The following is a 23,484-nucleotide window of genomic DNA, read 5'->3' as shown; positions in this document are numbered from 1 at the left end:
GCGGCTTATAGTGGCAGCTGAAGAGACTCCAGATGACAGTAATCCTCAGCACTCACATTGTTAGCACATTTACTTCACAAGGACATAAAACAAGAGATGCAAGGAGCTTCCCTAATGCCACTCAGCAACAATTCAGTATTAGAACTGTGTCTTATTTATCTCTTCATCTCCACTGCCTGGCACAGTGCCTGGCCTGCACCCTATACTCTGAAAATGTTTGTTGAATGCATTCTGCACTTGACTACACGCAAATTAACTTAATTTTTTTCCCCTGCTAAAAACTGGCAATTTTGAAATTGGATTTTAGAAAGATTTAAGTTGTTTATAAAAATCCTTAAACCATGGTTTTCAAATACGTTTCTCAGAGCTTAAGGGATCTGTGGCTAGACCTCAGGGGACCACGAGCTGTGGAGTGGGCTAGCTGATGGGATGGGGGAGGTGTTGGCTATAATCTGATGGCCCCACTCTCACTGGGGTTCATATAGGATGTATGGGTAAGATTTTTTGGAAAGGTGGAGTCTATTGCTTTGAAGTGTTTGAAAAATGAATGATTTCAGATAATGAGAAGGAATTGGGATATCCCAAATTAGGCACTGAGTGTAGAACGGTGGGATGCACTTGAAGATTCTAGTCTGCAATTCTTTCTCCAATTGTGTGAGCAGTGCTTTCTATATAAATCTTTAGCGTACTTCCACAACACCATGTGTAATAGGTACAGAAACCCACTGGCATCAGACCACAGCTTGGGGCCAAAACCTTAGGCCTTCTCAAGCTCTCTGTTTTCTTGAGGATAGCCCATGGCCCCAGGCAGGCGGCCCCCCATGCCAGGTCTGGCATCCCTAGCTGTGAGTTGGCACATCTGAGAGCCTGGCCTAACTCTGGGCCAGGAGCTACTAGTGCAGTCCAAGAACATCACTGGGAAGCTGGAAGGAACTGTCCCAGAGGCTGCAAAGGAGCAGGGCCCATCCACGTTTGCTCAGGCATCCAGGGAGCAGGTAGCTGGGCTAGGAGCAGGCCCTTGGCATTCTCACTAAGGGTCTTCTGGCTCAGATTCCAAAACAAGCTAGGGAAATTTGTTTCTGCAGCTGGGAAGAAAGATGGGGGAAATCCCTCTGAGACCTTTTTATGATTTGTGACTTTTTATGTCCTTAAGACAGCCACAAAAATAGCTCTCGGCTTCATCTTCTTTGCCACGTTTCCCACTGATCTGGCTCCTGGAAAATTGCTGTTGTGTTTGCTCCTGTGGTCTGGAGGCCTGGCCCCTAGCACCTAATCCAAAGGGTGACCTTTCATGTCAAAAGTATAAGGTCTTTGTATCTGTACTGTGTTCCAGTGTAAACTTCTGATACCCCTAAAAATGGATCAACCAAACAACTGAGGAACCAAAATGTGTGACTGCCAGGTATGTGATAGAATGGTCCAAGGCACTTCAAATCTGTGTAAATAGAGGAGCCCAAGTCACCCTTTCCTTGTATTCTGGCATGTGCAAGTGTAGCAAATTGCCCATAAAAACGGGGTGGAGGTGACCATTTCAGAGAAAGCCTACCACTGTCCTAAGATACCTGTGTTTTTTGTCAGTGGCAGTTCTTGATGATAAACCTATTTTTGGAGGGAGGGAGAGGTGCTGTCATAGGTGAGTCACTTGATTACTCATGGCGGGCTACTAGGTTGTCTCCTGTCTCCTCCTCCTGTCTGGGGAACACCCCGTTTTTTATGCAGCTATCTCACTTCTCCCCAGACGCTGTATTCTCCTTAGTGTGACCACCTCAATGCAAGTTTCGGGGTTGATTCATCATTGAATACTAGAATGTCAGCCGGGAAGTGCCGTTGGAGAGTTCTGAGTGCAACCCCCTTAGTTTACAAAAGAGGTCTTGTTTGGCAGTTCCTTCCCAAGTGCTTCCAATGGGAATTTGAAATTGTTAACCCATTCCCTATTCTTTCTGTGAAAACTAGACTCTGTCATGTTTTAATGGGGAAAAGATAGGGATTCAGTCAGCCACTCCAGGTCACATTGGCTTTGTGGGGGCAGTGACAAAGTGTGAACTCTAAGTCCTCATCACTGCCTGTCCAGCTGGGTCCCGTGGCTCAGCAGAAGGTACCAACAGGAACCTCAGAAGCATCATCCTGACGTCACAGAGAGTTCTGGGGCCAGCGGGTTTGTCAGCAGGTCCCAGCAAGGAGCTGAGAAGCTTCTATCAGCTCCAAATTCACATGAGAGGAAAACAAAATTCCATCATAATGTTGACCATCTGTGGATGAGGATGATTTTTCAAGAGAGGCCACTGGAGAAGGGGATGAGGAAAATAAAGACTATTGTCTTAAGGGAACATGATTTAAAAGGGAGCACTGGTTCAACTAAGCAAATAGTATATGGCATAGCACTGCATTATTCTACCTTGCCAGACTTCTGACTTTTAAGCAGTTTTAAGCTTTTTTTTTTTTTAAAGATATTTAATTGTGGTAAGAACATTTAACGTGAGTTCTGCTCTCTTAGGGAATTTTTAAATGTTCAATACAGTATTATTAACTATAGGTACAATGTACATCCGATCTCTATAACTTATTCCTTGCAAAATTGAAACATTATGCCCATTGATTAGCAACTCCCCATTATCCCCTCCCAGAGCCCCTCAAAACCATCCTTTTACTCTCTGATTCTGTGTTTGACTATTTTTGATATCTCATATAGGTGGAATCATGTAGTATTTTCCTTCTGTGACTGGCTTATTTCAGCATAATGTCCTCATGGTCCATTCATGTTGTCACATATGTCAGAATTTCCTTCTTTTTAAAGACTACTACTCCATTATTTGTATATTCCACAATTCCCTTATATTTTCATCCAGTAATGGACATTTGGTTATTTCCACATCTTGGCTATTATCAACCAAAACCACAGTGAGTCATCACCTCACACCTGTTAGGATGGCTTTTATCAAAAGAACAAAAGAAACGAGTGTTGGTGGGAATGTGGAGAAATAGGAAGCCTTGTGCCCTGTGGATGGGAATGTAAAATGGTGCAGCCACTTTGAGACAGTACAGAGGTTCCTCAAAAAATTAAAAATTCAACTACCATATTATCCATTCATTACATGTCTGAGTATATATCCAAAAGAATTGAGATCAGGATCTTGAAGAGATAATAACCCTCCTGAATTCACTTAAGCTTCTTTTTCTTAGGGACAATCTGTTTCAAAACTATGTCATAATCAACAGAGGAGAGTATTAGTCTCCCTTTATGCTATAATCTTGAAACCCATGAGTATGAAGAACTCCCCTCATTTTCTTTAAAGCTTTCCTTTTCATCAAAAAACTTGCCAGATGGTCCTTAGGATGCGTATTTAGTAGAGCTAATATTCAGTTTAAAATAGTTCCAAAAAAGCTATATTGCTCTCCGATACAGATACTGTAGGACTCTTTGGGGGGACTGGATGATTCAAAAGATGAAACATCAAGGTTATTCCAAAAATAATATTCTTAAAGTGACACTTTGATGAACAGGACTGATAATGCTCTTTAATAACACCAAAATGTTCTCTCTTTTTCCAAGAATCTATAACTTGACTTTGTTCAGATTTTTCTAAGTTATTTTTAAAGTTCACATTGACCTTAACATTTTTTTTGAAACACCCTTCCAATGATCTTTGACCATAAATAATAAACATATCAACTTGAATTGTTCTGATTTGAAGACAGTTTATTCAATTGAAGTGACAGGATTTATTAGGCCCTCTTATGAACAATGGATCTTAGAGGACCTTATAAACCACTAAAAGTTTCTGTCACCTTTTTATTTCATTAAAAATTATTTAAAGTTTATTAGACTTTATTATAGTTTGGTGATTATGATGTAAATTAATAATACTTCCTTAAAGGCAAATTATCAATATGTATTAGAAGACAACTTATTCTGGGAAAAAATGCTCATAAAATATTTACATGTGAGGATGTTCAGGCCAATGTTAACTACAAAGGAAATCATCTGAATATTACCACTGAAGAAAGCCAGTTTCAAATTATTCTATGGTATATCTTAAGGCACTTTTGGCTATAGGGGTGTGGATGTCTTTACTGAGAACTGAAAGGGGAGTCTTGTAATTCAAAAAGACCTAGGAACTGGGAGTTACTGGGAATCACAGGTGCTGTTCTTAGTCTTCCAGAAGCCCATCATCTGTTGCCTCTCCTCATGGTGTAGAGTTACTGCCTGGTTCAGTGTCTCAGCCAGCCACCTGTCTTCCCAGTACCTTGGTCTTGCTAGCTTTAAGTTCCTGGACAAAAAATACGATTGGGCCACCTTGGGTTAAGTCTTTACTCTTGATTCAGTCAGCTATGATTAAAGATGTAGGGTTACCTGGGAAAACCATGGCTAAAATGCTCAGTACTGTGTGTGTTGGGGCCAGTTCTCAGAAAGTAGAGTTATAGGGTGCCTGGGTAGCTCAGTTGGTTAAGCGACTGCCTTCGGCTCAGGTCATGATCCTGGAGTCCCTGGATCGAGTCCCGCATCGGGCTCCCTGCTCGGCAGGGAGTCTGCTTCTCCCTCTGACCCCCCCCCCCCTCATGTGCTTGCTCTCTCTCTCATTCTCTCTCTCTCAAATAAATAAATAAAATCTTTAAAAAAAAAAAAAAGTAGAGTTATAGGCTGGGTAAACTTCATAGTGGTTCATACTTCCATGTGCATGCATGCGTGCGTGTTGTGTCTTGATTCAAGCAACAGCGACTGTAAGAGTATGTACCAGAATATATAAATCTGGCAGATTTATATCTCCCTCATTCCTCATTTCCTTAAATTATCTATAATAAATGGATTTAATTTTTTTAAGGGTCCAACTTTTTTTTTTTTTAAGATTTATTTATTTGAGAGCGAGAGAGAGAGTGAGTGAGTAGGGGGAGGGGCAGAGAGAGAGGGAGATAGAAACTTAAGCAAGTTCCACACTGAGCAAGGAGCTGACAGGGCCCTCAATCCCACGACCCTGAGATCACAACCTGAGCCAAAACCAAGAGTCAGAGGCTCAACCCATTGTGCCACCCAGGTGCCCGTCTTTTTAAAAAATTATATTTATTTATTTTGAGAGAGACAAAAGAGAATGCACATCTGCATGCATACAAGGGGGAGGAGCAGATGGAGAGGGAAAGAATATCAAGCAGACTCCAGATTGAATATGCAGGGCTTGACCCCACAACCCTGAGATCACGACCTGAGAGAAAACCAAGAGTCTGACGTTCAGCTGACTGAGCCACCCAGGTGCCCCAAGCATCCAACTCTTGATCTCAGCTCAGGTCTTCTCTCAGGGTCATGAGTTCAAGCCCCACATTGGGCTCCATGCTGGGCATGGAGCCTACTTAAAAACAAACCAAACAAAGAATATGGTGTTGCACATTCATTATAGAATGGGAATGCAGAAATAGTAACAAAGCTCTTAGAACCAAACAGGTCTGAGATGATCAGAATTTTGGTATATTTCCTTCCCAGTCAATGCATATTCTTTAAATAGTGGAAAACATAATGTATTTTACCTTTTTTCCTACTTTTTTTTTTATTCGATGGTGGAATCCAAACCTTTCCTCAAAAAAAAAAAAAAAAAAAAGTTTTGCAAACTACTTGCAAACATTTTAGTGTCCGTATACAGTTTGATAATATGGATAGCCCAGATTTTATCTACCATTTCGCCAGTGTTGGGCATTTAGGCCCTTCCGGTTTCTCACTTATTTTGAAGACTGCTGAAATAAACAGGGGCCTTTGCATTTTAAACAAAAATAATCTCAAGTGTGCAGTCTGGTAACCAAAGGAATTCTCGAACCTACTAAAAACGATTCTCTCTGATGGCACTTATAAGCCTTTCTCCTCTTCCATCATGTTTCTCTTTTTGAAAGTCCTGTCTGCATGTGAGCTCCCACCGGGGTTAGTGCTGTAGGTGTCCTGGCGGCTGCCCTGCGCACAGATCATCAGGAAGCCACCTACAGGCTGGACAGTTACACGCCAAGAACTCATCCAGGGGCCAAAGCTGCCGCCCAAGCAATTGGCTGCCGCAGTGAGCACATTTTGACCACAGGCCCAGAGTTTCCCCTCTTAATGTGTTATTCCATTCACTGTCAGATCTCTGGGGATCTGGGATTCAGAGAGGATTAAGAAATGAAACTCTGCAGATAATCAAGGGAAAAGTACAAGAAGTCATTTTACCTTTCTCTTCCAGTATATTCCCTTTCAGTAGAAGGAAATTTAAATTTAGGTGGATGTGATACTTTCCTCTCTTCCCTTATGTTTCAAGCCTGTGATCTGGTGCAGGATCGAACGATTGATGAATTTTCCTCCAGACATGAATAGAAATTTAAATGCAGCTAGAACATCTGAGAGCCGGGGGATCCTTACACATAAATCCACTTGAGAGATGTGAGAGCTTGGGAATGGAGGAGGGTCTTTCTAGTATTTCACAGCTCGTCACTGACTGGAGAAACCGGCCCCCAGTAGCTGAGACTCAAATACTGTATCTTCATCACATTGACATGTCCTTGATTTTAAGAGCCATTTTATTTTAGGTGCCATTAAGAAAGAAAATGCTGCCAACTAAACTATAACCCAGTGCTTTCCTACCAATTAAATTTTTAGACTTATTAAAAGAGCTCATTTATTTTGATTATATTTTTATAATATATCACTTTTGTGATATAAAAGTAAAATAAATGTTCAAATATTCATAAAATTTCTTTACATTCAGCTTTTTACTTTCCTGAATCACTTTCTGATGCAAGGTCATTGCACGTCTGGGTTTTTCCATATACTGCTGTTCTCTTTGGCAGCCAGAGGATTGGTTATACTGCATTTCTTCCCCACCCCACCCCATAGTTTTTTTTTAATTTATTTAACAGCAATATTGAGATATAAGTTGTATGCCATACAATTTCCCTATTATATAAAAATGTACAATTTAATAGTTTTTTTTTTGTACATTCACAGAATTGTAACTATCAACACAATCAATTTTTAGGACATTGTCAGCACCCCCCAAATAAACCCCATACCTGTTCACATCCATTCCCTTCTTCCTCTCCTTTCCCCAGTCCCACACAACTACTAATCTACTGTCTGTCTCCATGGATTGGCCTGTTTTGAACATTGCAGATTAATGAACTCTTAACTGTATGTGACCCTTAGTGACTAGGCTTCTTTCACTGTTCTTCCGTGTTGCAGTGTGTATAGTATGTCACTCTTTTTTTTTTTTTTTTTTTATGAATTTCTTCAAAGAAGGCTCCTTTATTATCTCTGGGATTTTCCTTCCAGTTTTAATGCTGGTGCTTTTCCTGATCTTACAGGCAGTTGTCAGTGAAGGCTGTCAGACAATAGTCAGAACTCACGTTTCTTTCACGATTAGTTCTTAACTAGTTTGTGTCCTGAAACACCAAGGGCTGTGTCTATATCCAGGAATGATGGCCAGGTTCGCACAAGGCACACACAGTGACATCCGCCTGCCCTGGCTGATGGAAACTGTTTGTATGTCATCATCATTGGTAGGACACATCTCAATTTCAGATATATCGAAAGACAAAAAAATGTATTTTGTAATTAATAAAGCATGTGTCTTTAGCACTTTTCCTTAGATTGCTACGAAGAGCTTTCACTCTGAGCACCAGCAGGCAGAGAGACTTGGGACATAAAGCCCAGATGCTGGAAAGGATGTTAGAAGCACAAGTCAAACATAGCCAGAGCAGAAGTCCCTTCCAGATCCATGGTTGTCTGCCCTGGGGTATAAGAATCACCTGGAGGGGCGCCTGGGTGGCTCAGTCGGTTAAGCATCTGCCCTCAGCTCAGGTCATGATCCCAGGGTCCTGGGATCGAGTCCTGCATTGGGGTCCCTGCTCAGCAGGGTCCTGCTTCTCCCTCTCCCCGCCCTGCTCCTGCTCTCTCTCACTATCTCTGTCTCTTTCTCAAATAAACAAATAAAATCCTAAAAAAAAAAAAAATTACCTAGAGAGTGTTTCCAATATGAAGCCCCAGGTCACGACCCTGAATAGCCTGTCTCAGTGGGGCTGGCACGGAGCCGGAATTCCTTTTCTCTCTCTCTCTCTCGCTCTTTCGCTCTTTCTTTCTCTTTCTGTCTTTGTCTCTTCTTCTCTCCCTCCTTTCCTTCTTACCTTTCCCTTTCCTCCTTCCCTCCCTCCTTTCCTGCCTTCCTTTTTGTTTTGTTTTTTGTTTTGTTTTTGTTTTTGTTTTTCACGGAAGATAACCCAAGATCGGAACACAGCTCTGGCTCCTTCTGGTCACATCAGCCAGAGGCAGCTTAAGCGTCAGACAGGAGGCATTGTCCTAGAACAGGGTTAGTCATGCATTTGGAACATACCGGTCTGGTTCCCAATCCTGACATGGTGTCTTAGGAGCCCTGTGACTTTGGGCAGACTGCTCAGCCTCCTGATCCTCTGTGGCATCCTCTGTGTAACCGTGGCAGCCCGCCGAGAGGGTTGTTGCGATCACTGTGGCAAATCACATGGGAGAGTGCCTCGTGTTTACAGGTGATACTTCTCTCATTCCCAGCTGCCCTGGCTTGTGTCTTCTCTGGCTTCAGTCATGACCATTATCCCTCAGTGCCTATGACCTGAAATTTGATTTTCTGCCTCTCCACTGGTATCCTGTCCCCCATGTGGCAGCGGCCTCAGCTCTTCTGATTCCACGATGTTCGGGGAAGTTCTCTGATTTCTTCCGTTTGCAGGGGACACTTTTTCCCAACCCTGAGCCATCTTTAAAACTTCTCTCCAAGAGACCCTGCTGGGTTTTCTGGCTTTGGAAACTCAGGGGCAGGCGGATTCCATCAGAACTCGTTATTCACCCCCCAGGGCTTCCCTGTGTGTTTGCAGTTCCCAGTGTCCCCCCCCACACATCCACGTTATGCATGCCACTCCATCTCGCATGGTGTCCGTAGGTCCTAGACAGAAGGGAAAGTCGCGCTTGTCAGAAATAGGATAGAACTCTCAAATGAACATGTGGTTTCCAACGTAAGTTATAAAACCAAAGTTTCGGTTCTGTTTGTTCGACCGTTGTGTGAACATGGAGAAATTCTGGCGAATAGAGAGGCCAAATAAAAGAAACAGCATATGAGCATCGGCGAGCAGAGGGGCCTTGAATTACAGAACTTCACAGCTGTGGTTGTGTCCTATCACTGTGTTTCAGCACCCACTGCTGTGCGGTGAGGATCTAAAGACAAATGATAGGTGGTTCTGTCTTGGAGATGTCAGTCTAGAAGGCAAGCAGGCAAGGCCAAAGGCAATATAGTGTAAGTGTTTCCATCAGGGAAAGTGGAAGAGGCAATGGGAACAACACATGGGCCTCGTAACCCAGACTAGGGGATGGGATGGGGGCAAGACGGAAGGTGTCTCTGCTTACATTAATAGTTATTGAACGAAAGCCTTCACCTTTCATCTGGATATTATTTTCTGTTTTTATAAGTACAAATATCAGTGTATTCTTTCATTTAACAGATACATATTTAGTGCTGTTCTAGGTGCTAGCAGTTCAGCGGACAAAAGAGAAATGGTCCCCATCACTGGGGGACTTGTCAAATGCAGCTGAAATGAATTAGTCCAACAAACTAGAGATACAATTCATGTTGTGATAGGATATGTGAAGAGAACAACTAGGTGTTATGAAAAGGAGTATCAGAGAACCCTAATTTAATTGATGGGAAAGGGGTCATTCTCATGTTGAAAGGAGTCTTCTGTCCTGTTTCCTGACTCTTACTTGATTCAGTCAAGGTTTTTCTTGCGTGTGTGTGTACTTTTTTTTGTTTTGTTTCTGCATTTTTTCATTCATCAGATATTTCTAACTTGTGCTGGGTCAGAATTGGATCTGAGCACCTAGGATACAGAGATTAGACTGGCCTCATTGGCTTTTCGGCCAGAACCGCCATCTTTCAGTAACTCGCCAAAATGACCAACACAAAGGGAAAGAGGAGAGGTACCCACTATATGTACTCTAGGCCTTTTAAAAAACATGGAATTGTTCCTTTGGCCACATACATACGAATCTACAAGAAAGGTGATATTGTGGACATCAAGGAAGTGGGCACTGTTCAAAAAGGAATGTCCCACAAATGTTACCATGGCAAAACTGGAAGAGTCTACAATGTTACTCAGCATGCTGTTGGCATTGTTGTAAACAAACAAGTTAAAGGCAAGATTCTTGCCAAGAGAATTAATGTATGCATTGAGCATATTAAACACTCAAAGAGCCGAGATAGCTTCCTGAAGCATGTGAAGGAAAATGATCAGAAAAAGAAGAAAGCCAAAGAGAAAGGTACTTGGGTTCAGCTGAAGCACCAGCCTGCCCCACCCAGAGAAGCACACTTTGTGAGAACCAATGGAAAGGAGCCCGAACTTCTGGAACCTATTCCGTATGAATTCATGGCATGATAAATGTAAAGAAAATAAAAGACCTCAAGACTGTAGACTGGCCTCACTGAAGTTAAAAAAAAACAAAACAAGGCAACAGCTTAGGGAGGCATACTAAAAATCACAATGACAAATTTATCCTATTTCCAAAATTAAAATTTACTTCCATCTCTTTTGCTGCTTACACCACCTCCATGAAGTAGGTATTATGGTTATGATTATATATGATTTATATATATATATATATATATTATGATTAGAGATAAGGAAAGAGACGCTTTGAGAGGTTTCTGTGATGTGGCAGGCATGCACGTAGGAGATGCTAGAACATTGTGCACAAACTTGAGCCTTCTGATATCTTGTCCTTCGTGTAAATAAAATTAGCACCAAATAATAGAGGTCTCTGTGGATTAGAGAAGGAGGAATGGAGGGGGATCTGGAGGGGCTTCCTAGAGATGACATTTGAGCTGGGCCTTGGAAATGAGTAGGATTTTAATAAGATTGCGGATAACGGGCAAGGAGATGGGGACAATTGGTCTTCCAAGTTGGGGGAACAGCCAACACAAAGGCGGGACGGGTATGGAATGGGGACCCGTTTGGGGATGAATCCAGAAGGGATGGTTGGTGGAAAGAGTGGACCTGGAATGGTGGTTGGGACTCATTTAGGGCGACTGTGATGAGTTTTGACCTTTTTCTGAGGCCCATGAATAATTGAAGACCTTTCAGCAGGGAAACAGTAGAGTAAGAGCTTTGCTTAGGGCTGGCACCTGCAGGATAAAGGATCGAGAAGGCCCCCTTGCCACATTGAGAGTTCTCAGGACTTCCTTCTGTCCCTGCTGTTGAATGCAGCAGTGGTTTGTTTTAATCAGTCTCCTGTGCTTACTGCTCTGTACTGACGTTGTCACTCCATCTAAGGACCAGTGGTATAAGTGAGATGAATACCTTTTGGATGCAGGTTTTAATCCGATGCTTACTTTATTGCTATGTTACAGTGGCCTTAGAAGGCAGAAGCTGTCAGTGATATTCCGGTTCTCAGGCTGGATGAAGGTAGAGAATGTGACAAAATCCCACCCCCGTGAGCTGGGAAGTCACTGGCCCCCATGCTCTGGGGCTTTCCTCCAATGCCACACCTTCCATCCTCTACTCTATGCTCTGTCAGCAGGGCCCCAGGCAAGAGCAATGATCTACCCCACATATTGTCCACACGTGTTGCAATAATTGCTCCTTTTCAGCATTCTTTAACTTTGGAGCTTATGAATTTTAGAAGTTGAAGCCTTTAGAGTAGAGATACCCGGGCAGCATAGAGACAGAAGCAGGTACGTCTCCGCAGAGAGGACTGGGGCCTTGGCCATGAAGCCCTGAGAAGTGAATGGCCACTTTCATGTCGAAGTTGTGTCGGTGTGTAGGGGGGCTCACATCCTAACAGACCAGAGAGTTACTAACAACTCTTCAGAATTGTACAGGGGCTTTACAGCTTTCAAAGTGATTCTGCAAACATTATTTTTCCTTTAAGCTCAAAAGACCCCAGAGAAGTAGGAGATTTCATGCCTGCTTGACAGATAAAGAAACTGAGAGTCCAAGGGTCATTCAACTAATAGAGCAGGAAAACTGGGACTGGAACTCATGTCATCTTGTTCTAAATATAGAGCTCTTTCCATTACACCATGAAGCCCCACAGAAATCAGTGAAAGGCTGCAAGGGAAAGGTGTTCCTGGCACCTCAGCACGGAAGGGAACTCTGACCACATTTTCCCATGGAAACATGTTTACCCACGGTGGTTAAGATCTGTGGCTCAAATAGTAAAGCACTGTGTTTCAGCAATTCACTTGCCTTCCAGTCAACTCAGTTATGTTTCACGTAGCACCTACTAGGTAAAACTAGAACAAAGTTTTTTAAAAACACTTTTTTTTTCCTACTCTGGTGGAGAATGCAGACACTTGCCGAAGCCACTCAAAATTAGGACCCTCAACCTTTCTCCCACCAAGAATGGCTTTTCTTTTACCTTCACCAAAGTGTCCAACCTATGTTAGAAATATTCTGTCGGGGGCACCTGGGTGGCTCAGTCGGTTAAGCAGCTGCCTTTAGCTCAGGTCATGATCCCAGAGTCCTGGGATAGAGCCCCGCATTGGGCTCCCTGCTCAGCGGGGAGCCTGCTTCTCCCTCTCCCACTTCCCCTGCTTGTGTTCCCTCTCTCACTGTCTCTCTCTCTCTCTGTCAAATAAATAAATAAAATCTTTTAAAAAAAGGAGAGAAATATTCTGTTAGTGGAACAGAGGCAGTATCCATAATGTTAGAGTTTTAGAGGGAGACAGACTTCAGTCCAAATCTAAGCATCTAAGCTATGTGATTTAAAAACAACAACAACAACAACAACAAAACATTTTGGCCCTTCTCTCTTTGCTAAAAATCCAACCACCAGCACTGGCCAAAAAATACATTCCAGGCATCTACAACCCCTGAGACAATGCTTTCCTCGTAGAACTCAGCTCTGACTCTGCCTGCTTTGTGGAGGGCTGGTTCTAGTTATGGGAGGCCTTTGAAACAGCAAAGTAATAATTTGTGAAGTAAGGCCCGCGAACTGGTTGATTTAGCAAATTACAGCTTTAGAAGCTGGCATCCAAGGCCTGGTTCAATAAGAAGTGCCCACGTCTACCCAAGCTGAACCTGCTAGTCATGGATCTGAGCCTCTTCCTTGCCCCCTGCCTCATACATGTTCATTCTTAGAACATCCCTGAATAATCATCATTATCAAAATCATAAGAGCCTTCTATTATTTAGGGCCTACTTTGGGCCAAAGACTGTCACGATCTTTCTATATAATATTGCCAGTCTTCACAGTCCTGCAAGGAAGGTGTTATGACATTGAATTTTAAAGCCAATGAACTTGATACTCAGAGAAGTTTAGTAACCCACCCAAGATCACCATGCTCTTTTCACACCATGCCATCCCAATAGGCTGAGCCTGCTTTGCTACTGTTTCTGAAGCAAGAGGATAGCCTTCTTTTGGAAGGTGAGATAGCCCTAGAATTCCTGAACTTTCTGTTTCTTACCCCATAGTTAACTCCTGTGCCAACTTACTGAAAATATCACAGTTTACCAGAAAGAATACAGAACTTAATGGTGGATAAACCTAGGTTTGAATCTTAGCTCAGGAATTTACTTGTTTGACAAGTCATTCAACCTCAGTTTCCACATCTGTACAATGGGAGTTATCTTCACTCCCCCTTCTGGTCCTCCCCCTTTTCTTCTCCCTCTTCCTTCTCATCATATTTATATTCATAATGATTGTTCCCTTCTCACAGTGTTGTTATGGAGATTAGATGAGATGATGGATGAGAAAGGAATTTATAAAGTCTAAGTGATGACAATAACAGCATGGGTAATGGCTATAGTACCTTTTTGATTTCATAGATGTGTTAGCTGGGAGATGAAGATAGGCATCTCATTCCGTGTTATCACTCCGTCACTGAACCTACGTCCTAGGCTTTCTGGGTCTGAAGTAATAGGCATCTGGAACCTTAGATCTCAACCTTCATTTCCACATGACACCCATGAAGGATGTAGTCAAGGCAAGACACACTCCCCTAGATGTTTCCAGGTACAAGAGGACTAGCTGTAGTTTCACTTCCTTTTTCTCCTGTCCAAGAAATCATACCTATGTGCAAACAAATGTGAGAGACATTAATATTAAATTATCTAAATCACTTATTTTCAAAATGTGGTGCTCAGACCAGCAGCAACAGCAGTATCTAGGAACTTGAAAGAAATTTCAATTTTCAAGCCCCACCATAGACTTACTGAATTAGTAACTCTGGGGGTGGGGTCCTGCAATCGTGTTTGAACAAGAACCTCCCATTAGGTGATTCTGATGCATGATAAAGTTTGAGAACAATTGGTCTAGATGATCTAAAAAGCCAAGCATTCTTAAATATTTTAACATTATTGTTTGTGACCAGTAACTTATGACTACCTGACTCAGTAGGTCATAACACCCAGTGGTGAAACCTGCGCTGGGTCACAAAGCAAGGCTGCACATAAGAGCCACAAGGAGGAGTCAGGTGGCCTTTGGCTGCCCGGAACAGTAATTTCAACTGAAATCCGTTTAAACAATAAGGAATGCATTATCTTGTGTTACCAGAAGTCCAGAGGTAGGGTGGATCCAAATGTGGCACAACAGAGATCCAGCTCTGGTTCTCTGTGGTACCCTTGTTTGTGGTCCCTCCCTCAGGCTCATAGCAAGATGGCTGCCTGGTGCTGATCACAAGATGGCTGCAAGGCTTCTAAGCATTATATTCAGATATATTCAAAAGAGAAAATGGACTCTCCCTCCATGTTTCCATCTTAAGAGAGAAAGGAAACCTTTCTTAGAAGCCCTCCAGCACATTTTCCCTATATCTGGCCCACATGGACCCCACCAAAGCAACCATTTCCAAACATCCATTGGCTCATGATATAGGCTTTGCCATTTTCTGAGCGGTTGACCTCTAATCATAATCTGGATTCTGTCCCTAGATAAAAGGGAGAAGTCAAAATTCATATTAATATCCAATTGGGAACTATTTAAAAATTCAGCTTACCAGGGGATGTGTTTAAAAATTCAGAGGTAGAGGAGGGGTATGGGATGGAAATGGTGCTCTAGAGGCTGAGTCCCAAATCTCACTGCCTCTGGGGTCTTCTGAAACCGTCTTGTGCAGGTCTTCCAAACTGCCCTTCCCGTGCTGTCGCCCTGCCTTTTATTGATCTTCCCAGTGCTTTCTTCCATGGAAGCACTCCCTTCTGTGCGCTCCAGTCATGTCCTTACCTTGTGCATGGAGATGCTGAGGAAAGGTCACTTGACAGGGTGTTAGCAGAGCTGGGTCCAGGTCCTAAGCCCTTACAAGAGTCCCCCATCTCGCATTTATCACTGTGGCAGATCAACTCCCCTTTCTGATCCTCAACGTTCCTCATCTATAAGGTAAAAGTAACATCATTTGCATGGAGGTTTTGCTCTAAGGATCACAAGAAAAAAAGAAAAGAAAAGTGCCCTGTAAACCATGAAGTGCCCTACATGAGGGCAAAGGTGTCAATGATGCCTTCGTGAATCAGGGCTTCCCTGTGCGGAGTGTTTAGCACGCGCATACAGACACACCCCTACTTCACAGGCAGCTGACTGGTCCTGTTGATGGATATACTGAAAGGAAATTGAGGTTCTAGAAGGGTGAGTGGAACATGTTGGTAGGTGGTAGGACGAGGTGAGGTGATGAAGGCTGTGACTGCCACCTGTTAGTGAGTATGTCACATGTGCCTCATGGAACTCTCCCGATGTCATGGGGACTCTGCTCCCATCCTATTGTGTAGGTGAGGAAACGGAGGCTCAGAAAAGCCCGGGTTTAAAATGCTGGTAAGGTCCCTGTGAATTAAAATGGAATGTGGACAGGGAAGGCATTGGGGGTGGGCATGAGCCTTAACCTGGGTCCTGAAGATTGACTTTGCAGGACAGAAAGTTCGTATCAGACAAGTAGATGAGTGTGAACCAAAGGTGAAAGGAGTGACTCTGGTCTGTGAATTCATTCATTCAGAAATTCTTGAATATCCACCAGGCACCGGCACTGTGCTAGGCTGTGGGAATGTTGTGGTCTGCAGGGTGAGGCTTGGAAGGGCGGTTGTCCTAGGAACTCCTGCCCTTCGGCCTACAGGCTGCCCACCTTCTTCCCGCCTGGCTAATAATGATGGAATGCAGACCACCAGTGAACGTCCATTCGCTTTTTCGTTCAGTAGGGAAGTCTGGCTTGGTTCTAATTAGACTCTGCTTTTATCCTGCTGTGTGACCTCAGGCAAGGCACTTTCCTTTCGTGCCTGTTTATCTGTCTGAGAGATAGAAGATTTACTTCAGTGGTTTCTAAGGGCCTTGACTCTGCCTCTGAGGATGTCTGGGCACAATACCCCAGCTCTGCATTTGAGGAGGACAAATATTAAGAGCCTGGACAGCTTTTGGTTCTGATCCCAACACTGTTTTCCCTATTGGTGTGATTTTGGACACGACCATTGATCTTGCGCCGCTATTTCTCCAACTACAAAATGAGCACGATAATGCCAACGTCTGTAAGGATTAAGGAGATCACGTATGTGGAGCACCAAACACAGAATGGGCCTATAGCATGCCCACGTTTTTCTAAACACCAGCTCCCCAAACCAATCCCCAGAGTTCCTCTGGGCCCAAGATTTCTTTTAATAGGTAAGTGAGCTGATGTCCAGAGGGGGCAGGTGAGTCACAGGGGAAGTCAGATCCCAACCCAAGGCCCAGCCCAGGCCTTTCCTCTCCAGAGAACCCAAGAGCTGGTGAGGCCCTCCCTCCCCTGCAGGACTTGGCTGTCCCCAGGAGGCAAGTGGAAACCTCGGGGCAATGAAGTAAAGTCATCACCTCTTCACAGAGTGGAAATTGCTCCGAAAGGGAAATTGGACTTCTCCCTTCTGGCCCTCTGGAGCCTTGAAAATGACTACACAATCCCTGCCTGCCCTCTTCCTCCATTCTCCCAATTTGATACCGAGCCCCTCCTCCTTTTGGCTGCTGGTGGCTGCTCTGGACCATGGGTGATGCCTGCTTCCCCCTGAGGACCCATGCTCTGGCTTGTCCACAGCATGACCCTGGCAAGGCCTATGTCTGGGTGGAGAACACATGGGGAAATCACTCCTAACACCTCCATCTCCTGTGGCTTCTCACTTCAGCAGTGGAATCGCAAATAACAGCCACTCGCCAGTACATACTTGGAGATGAAGGGGAGCGATAGTAGGAAATACAGTTTGGTGGGATTGAGAGAAATTTGGATTACAGTCTGATGACTCAGTGTGCCCGTCACACCTCTGTCACTTAGCGGCTGAAGTTTGGAGACATTTCTTCACCTCCCTGGGCCTCAGTTTATTCATGTGTAAAATGGGAATCAGAATCCCAGCCTGGTTAGCCTCTTGGTGTTTTGTGAGGAATTATGAGTTAAGTCATTTAATACACACTTACTGAGCACCTTCTATGCACCAAAAACTGTTTTAGAAGCTGAGATACAGCATCGAAGAAAACAAAATGCTTCCTATCATTGAGCTTATGTTTCCGTGGCAGGGGGTGAGGGGAGGGATGAGGATAAAATAACTGTTATACAATATAATATAATGTCAAAGAGTAACATGTGCTTGAAATAAAATAAAGATGGGATAGGGATAGAGGTTGGGGGATGCCGCTTTAGTTAAGGTGATCAGGGAGTACCTCTGATGATGCGACTTTGAGTCATTGAAGTCGGCCGGCAGACGGGTTCTAGCTGCAGTGAGTAGTAGTGAGGTCCTGGATCACTTAGGTCATATAGACCATGGTAAGGAGTTGATGGATATGAACTACCATATACACTGTAAAGTTCTAGTCCAGTGTGAGTGACCCTGGCCAATAACCACTTCTCCTTATTTTCCAGTCTGTAAAACAAAGCTCTGAATGCATCATGGGCAAGCATCAGGCCAGAAACTTTGCATCACATTAACTCCTTAAAACACTTCATTAAAGTAGGAGTACTTATTCCCGTTTATACAAGAGGATTCTGAAGACAGAAAACCCATTTCCATTGGTATCCAAAGACACTGCTTTGCCTGTTACGGCAGATTCCTGGCTTTAATTTTGTTTTGCCTTGCCTTTTTTTTTAAATTTCTGTTGACTCTCCATATCTGTTTGCATCCAAACTGGGAAGCTAGTAAGGGAGAGATGGGAGCAAGGAGGCAAGCTGGGGCAGAGCCACCATCGTGGCCTCAGAGCATAGATGACCATGAATCCATCGTCCACATAGCTCTGTTTAACAGCCTCAGTGAGAGCAAAGGGATGATTTGACTGTGGGACACTGTAAAACACACAGAACGAGCAGTCAGAGAGATGCTTTCCTTCTTGGCTGGTGCTTCATGTGGTGTGGCTTTTGGCACATCAGTCCCCCTTGCTGGATGTCAATGCCCTATATACAAAGTAGGGTGTGGTGTGCTAGAAGAGTCCATACTAATTGAGTAGATAGAGCCTTTCAGCCCTCTTCAGAGAATGTGGAGGAATCTGACCTCTACCCTTCCTCACAAAACTCAAATCTCAGCCTCACAGTCTGCTGCATGAATCTGGGCAAGTTGCTGCACCTCTATTAGTCTTGATATCTTCATGTGTAAATGTGAGGAAATAGTTCTTAGAGTTCTTGTGAAGCTGAAATGAGGTGAAGTAAATGAAATACTAGGTATATTACCTAACAGATTGTGCATGTTCAAATGAGGTGTAGGAGGAGGAGAGAAGGCAAGGCAGCGGTAGAGATGTGTCCCACTCAAGGGTTGCTGTAACTTCCAGACATAATTAAGTGCTTAATAAACACTAGTTACTCTTTTTCTCCTGTTATACTTTAAGTGAAATGAGTTGTATTCTTAGACCTCAGCAATCTAGGTTCCTCTCTCATCTGACCTTCCCTAACCTCTCTCTTGTCCTCCTCTCTGCCCTGACCCTGGTTGAGCTCCCTCCCAGGAATGCATTGTACAGTTGCACAGGCTTTACACTGCATCTAAAAACTCATCATCCCAGTTGTAGACATCATAGTCATGTGTTAATCATCAGTTTCTTGTTCTAATAAATTGGGGTGTTAGGACAATTTCCAGATACATAGAAGGGAAGTGTTTAAGGAAAGGATGTCTTTTCTTTTTTCTTTTTTTTTTTCCTGATTTGCACAGAGGCACCATCTAGGCAAGGAGTGAGCTGCTGAGCTTTTAGTCTTCCAGTCTGTAAAATGAAGCCCTGAAATTAGATGATGCCTTAGGCTCTCCTTAGCTCTATGTTCTTGAAGATCCGGGAATAGTCATTGCCTGACCTGTGCTCAGTAATAATCAGTCTGTGTGACTGTGGAGGGGAGCTGTAACATGGGCTGTGTGCGGCCCCTTGGAGATGTGTGGGTCCCTTGAGCCTCTGCCTTAACTTCGGTTACCTATAAAGTGGGGATGACATCTCACCCTGCCTACCCCCTGGGGTTATTATGAGGATCAAATGAGAGAGATGGTTTTGTAAACCCCTAATGAGATGTCAAATTTGAGAGATTACTTATACACACACACACAGACTCTCACACGTGTGAGTATTTACTTGTGTGTGTATATGTGTATGTATGTATGCATCTATATACTTTATACACATATTTTATATATGTATGCCATATATGTGAATACTACACATGTATACTAAATTTATATGTGTGTATGTGTGTATACCCTATTTATACACACACTTACCATATATATATATATATATATATGTGCTGTAAACTTGCAGGGCTAGTTATGAATTAGAAGCTTATAAACCATGTTTACTCATTCAGTGTAACCTAAGGCATGTATTAAACAGTAGGAAAAACTGACCAGCCAAATTTTCCAAGCTTAAAAACCCTTTTATAGCCTTCATTGTGGGTTGAAGAGAGAATTTGTTTCCCCTTCTCTATTTAAAGGAAAATTTTAATATAAATTGGGAAGCAAGGAAGTCATTCTAACAGTGAAAAAAAGTCCTGTATGTGTGTGGGAGGGATAGATGAGGGGATTTGGATGAAAATGGCTGTTACCTACTCACTCTCCCTTCTGTACCTCTCAGGTCATTACCCCTGGGAGAGGTGGGACCACTAAAGTTGCCCTGGTCAAATGCTCAAGGGCCACCATCTCTTGTGGAGGCCCTTCTGGCCTCTGGGCATCTCCACAAAGTCGCCTCTCCCTGTGGGATTTCAGTGGGACCCCAAGGCCCTCTTCTAGCCAGGTTATGGAGTGATAGGACCTTTGACTGGCTTGGTTTTTGGTCCAAAGCTAAAAGGGAAGGGAGCAGCATTCACCCTCTGGGCCTAGGGTCCATCTCTTCAGTGAAGGGGACCAGGTAAGTCCATGGAAGATGGAATGAAAAGAAGGAGCATTAGCCAGCCCTTGGAAGAGCCAAGATGGTGCCGTTGCAATGGTCAGGCCTTGTCCTCTGTTCCTCATCATGCAGGGGTGGTTCTCAGTGTCCAGCTGTCTTGCTCTCTATGTCCCTCTCTGCCTCTTTCCCTCCTGTTTCTTTTTTTGTCTTCGTATTATCCCTTTCTCTTTTGGGATAGTACTATCCCTCCCTCCCTTCTTGTTTCTCTTATTCTTGGTCTTCTTCTGTTTCCTTTTATCTCTGTTTTGATCTCTGTCTTTTTGTCTCTCCGTCTGCGTATGACTCTCTCTCTCTCTGTCTCTCTGTGTTCCTTTCTTTTGCTATCTATTCCTCCTTCAGCCTCTCTGTCTCTGAGTATTTCCTGGCTCTGGTTCTTTTTCTGACTCTTTCTCTATTCCTTACTATTTCCTTCTCTCCCTCTCTGTCTCTTTCATTTGGAAATCTACTTCTCTCTGCCACCTCCCAGGTCCACCTCTTCTCAGTGATTCACCTCAGCCTGGTGGAATGGTGTTGCTTGCACGACTAGAAAAACTGACTCATCTTTGCTGGCCTTCTCTCTACCTTCCTGGATCTCCCTGCCATAAGGGCTGGGCACAGGGATGGGATGAGGAGAGGGATGTGCATTTGTGTGTGTACGTGTACATGTGTGGCTGTGTATGTTAGAGAGTGTGTGTTTTGGGGGAAGTTGGCTGGGGAATGGAATGGCCTTAGAACCTCATTCATTCCTGGTGCCTTATTGGGGTCCCCAGAGGCTACCTTTGGAGAGTATTGGTCAGATTTGGGTTTGAAGCTTGGTGTGTATATCACCCCAGGAGAGACGAAGAAAGACAAACAGGCTCCCTTATCTATGGAAGATATCCCAGCTATCTGCTAACCACAGTCTTTGACATTTAAGTTTAGAAAAGGGAGGGGAGATTTGGGCATTCAGCAAATTTTAATCTCAGGGCACATAGTTTATGCAGTTCTGGTTTGGGCAGAGTAAGAGGTGCTAAATTCAGGAGGATAATTCACTTTCCCTGGATTGTCGAATTTCTTCTCTCCACTTACCTCAAGTGAAATGTTTTATGAATTGTCATTTTCCATAATAAAAGTAATAACAACAATAAAGCTGCCACTTACTGAGTGTTCACCATGTGCCAGGCACTGTGCTAATTGCTTTGCATACATTGTCTAAATTAACTCTCAGTATGATTCTTTTGATTCTGTTGAGGTAGGCATTTTCATATGCATTTTTCAGTTGAAGAAAATGAGGATTAGAGAGATTAAGTAACTTGCTTAGAGGAGTCATTTAGCAAAGCCAGGATTTAAAACCCGGGAGCACAGTGTGGCCTTTTCTGCTACTCTTCCCTCCCCAACAGGGATTTGATACTGATGTCTTAGTAAATGTAATTGTCTAAGTCAGGAAATGTCTGGAGGGCTCACTAAGGGTGACTGCCTCATTAGATACTTCAGGGCGGGGCTGTAAGCCTGTATTAGTCACAGCTGGGCTCACGGTCTGGATGAGGAGACAAGAGCACATGGATCACAGGTCAGGAAACGTGGGATCCAGCTCCAGGGCCTCTTTGGTAGACACATTGCTTTCGTGAGTTTCACTTTTCCTTTCTGTAAAAAGGGAATTTTCACTTCTATCCCATCTTGCCCACCTCACTGAGCACTTGTGAAGCCTAAATATGATGGCAAAGGAGGTAGGGGCATGCATTGTAAACTTTAAAGGGCTTTACAAAAGGAGAGAGTTGTAAGAAGAGAGTGATAATCTTCATCAGAAAGAGAGAAGAGTCAAAGAATTCACAGGCAGCCAGTGTGGATGCTAAGTGATGCAGCAGAAGGCTTGGCTGGGCAGAAACACCAGGGTTGGGCAGAGATCAAGAAGCAATACCACTAATGGGGGGAATTTCCTGGTGTGTGGGGATCTGCTACATAGACAAAGCCCAGGGAGGCTCAGACTGAGAAAGCAAAGTGATAGGCAAATATAGAGGACAATAAAGAGGGTCTTGACGTTGGAATTAGTTAAAGAGCAAATCAGGTAAAGGCTGGGTAAGTGTTTGATGCACTCTTTCTATTATGACCATTTGCTCTGGCAGAAATGTGAACAGATTTGTACAGTCTTGTAGGAACACAGGGGTGCCCCTTGACCCCAGATTCAGTATTCTTTCACACAGGATCCACTGGCCTCTTGGGATTGCCCTTCCCAACACCATTCAAAAGTTGGTGTGCAGGGAAACCCTAGTACACCCCTTCCCTAGTGGGCCTTCTTCCAGCTGGGAAGGAAGCCATGCTAGCTCATCTACTTGATCATTCTGCACACCCAGGCACAGGACTCAGATGATGAATAAGATAAGCCAGGTCCCTTTCCATAAGTCCTCTTGGTCACTGGGGGAGGGAGACTCTAAACAGGTGATTGCAGGACAGTTGGCTAAGGACCACATTGGAGGGAAGTGAGGGCATTGTGGGAATCCATCCTATGGTACCTGACCCTTGCTAGATGGAAGGGTGGCCAAGGAAAGCTTTTGGAAAGATACCGGATATGAGTGAAAACATAAGTTGTCTCCACATGTTTGCAAAGTCGTGGCTGAGTCATTAGTTGCTTACCTCTCTGGCCTCACCCCTCCCTGATTCATTCAGTGGATCTTTAATAAATGGCTACTGTGTCCTCCCCACCCCCCTCTTTGCTAGACACTGGGAAACCATGAACAAGATGGAACAAGATGGATAAAGCTTCTGAACTCATGGAGCTAACATTTTAGTAATCAAATGAAAATAAGGAGGTAAATAAATAAGCATGGTAACTATAGGTGCTTAGAAGAAGATCAAGAGTTCAATGATGAGGAGTAACTGAGAGTAGGTAGCATAGGTCTGCTTTAGATAGGGTGGTGTGATGGCTCAGAGCAGGTGTAGGACTTCAGCTGAACTGAAGGAAGAGAAGCCGGCTCTCCAGAGCTAAGAGTTCTGGAAGCTCCAGGCCCAGGATGCTAGCCCGAAATTCCCCTGCATTATAGCACCCTCATCCCCCCATGCCTTTCTCCTTCCTGTGACACCGGAATTCCTCTGTGCCACTGATGGGTATGTTTCCAGGTTGTAAAGTTTCTTGATCATCCCATTTTTGTGTCCTTGGGTCTGAACACCCACATACCTCAGTTCCTCCCAAAGGAAGGCCTCCTGTTCCTCCTTCTAACTATGGAAGCAGCCATGTG

The 23,484-nt window shown here is 43.8% G+C and overlaps 2 protein-coding genes across 4 annotated transcripts in view; both read left to right on the top strand.

Moving 5' to 3' along the window:
• The window catches only part of ASTN2 (astrotactin 2), an 865,697-nt gene that overhangs the window by 778,938 nt on the left and 63,275 nt on the right, over positions 1-23,484 (top strand). The gene's annotated exons all lie outside the window — the stretch shown is intronic.
• LOC110581857 (60S ribosomal protein L21-like) lies at positions 9,913-10,395 on the top strand. Its single transcript, XM_044920724.1, has one exon. It carries the CDS (start codon positions 9,913-9,915, stop codon positions 10,393-10,395), a length of 483 nt encoding a protein of 160 aa, XP_044776659.1.

This window comes from Neomonachus schauinslandi, chromosome 13, assembly GCF_002201575.2.
Source record: "Neomonachus schauinslandi chromosome 13, ASM220157v2, whole genome shotgun sequence".
Lineage (NCBI taxonomy): Eukaryota > Metazoa > Chordata > Mammalia > Carnivora > Phocidae > Neomonachus > Neomonachus schauinslandi.
The sequence above is the reverse complement of the archived record's forward strand: the minus strand, read 5'-3'. Positions and strand labels throughout refer to the sequence as shown.

What these genes read in the sequence shown, in the direction of transcription:
- LOC110581857 (XM_044920724.1), top strand. Translation starts at nt 9,913, where the DNA reads ATGACCAACACAAAGGGAAAGAGGAGAGGTACCCACTATATGTACTCT.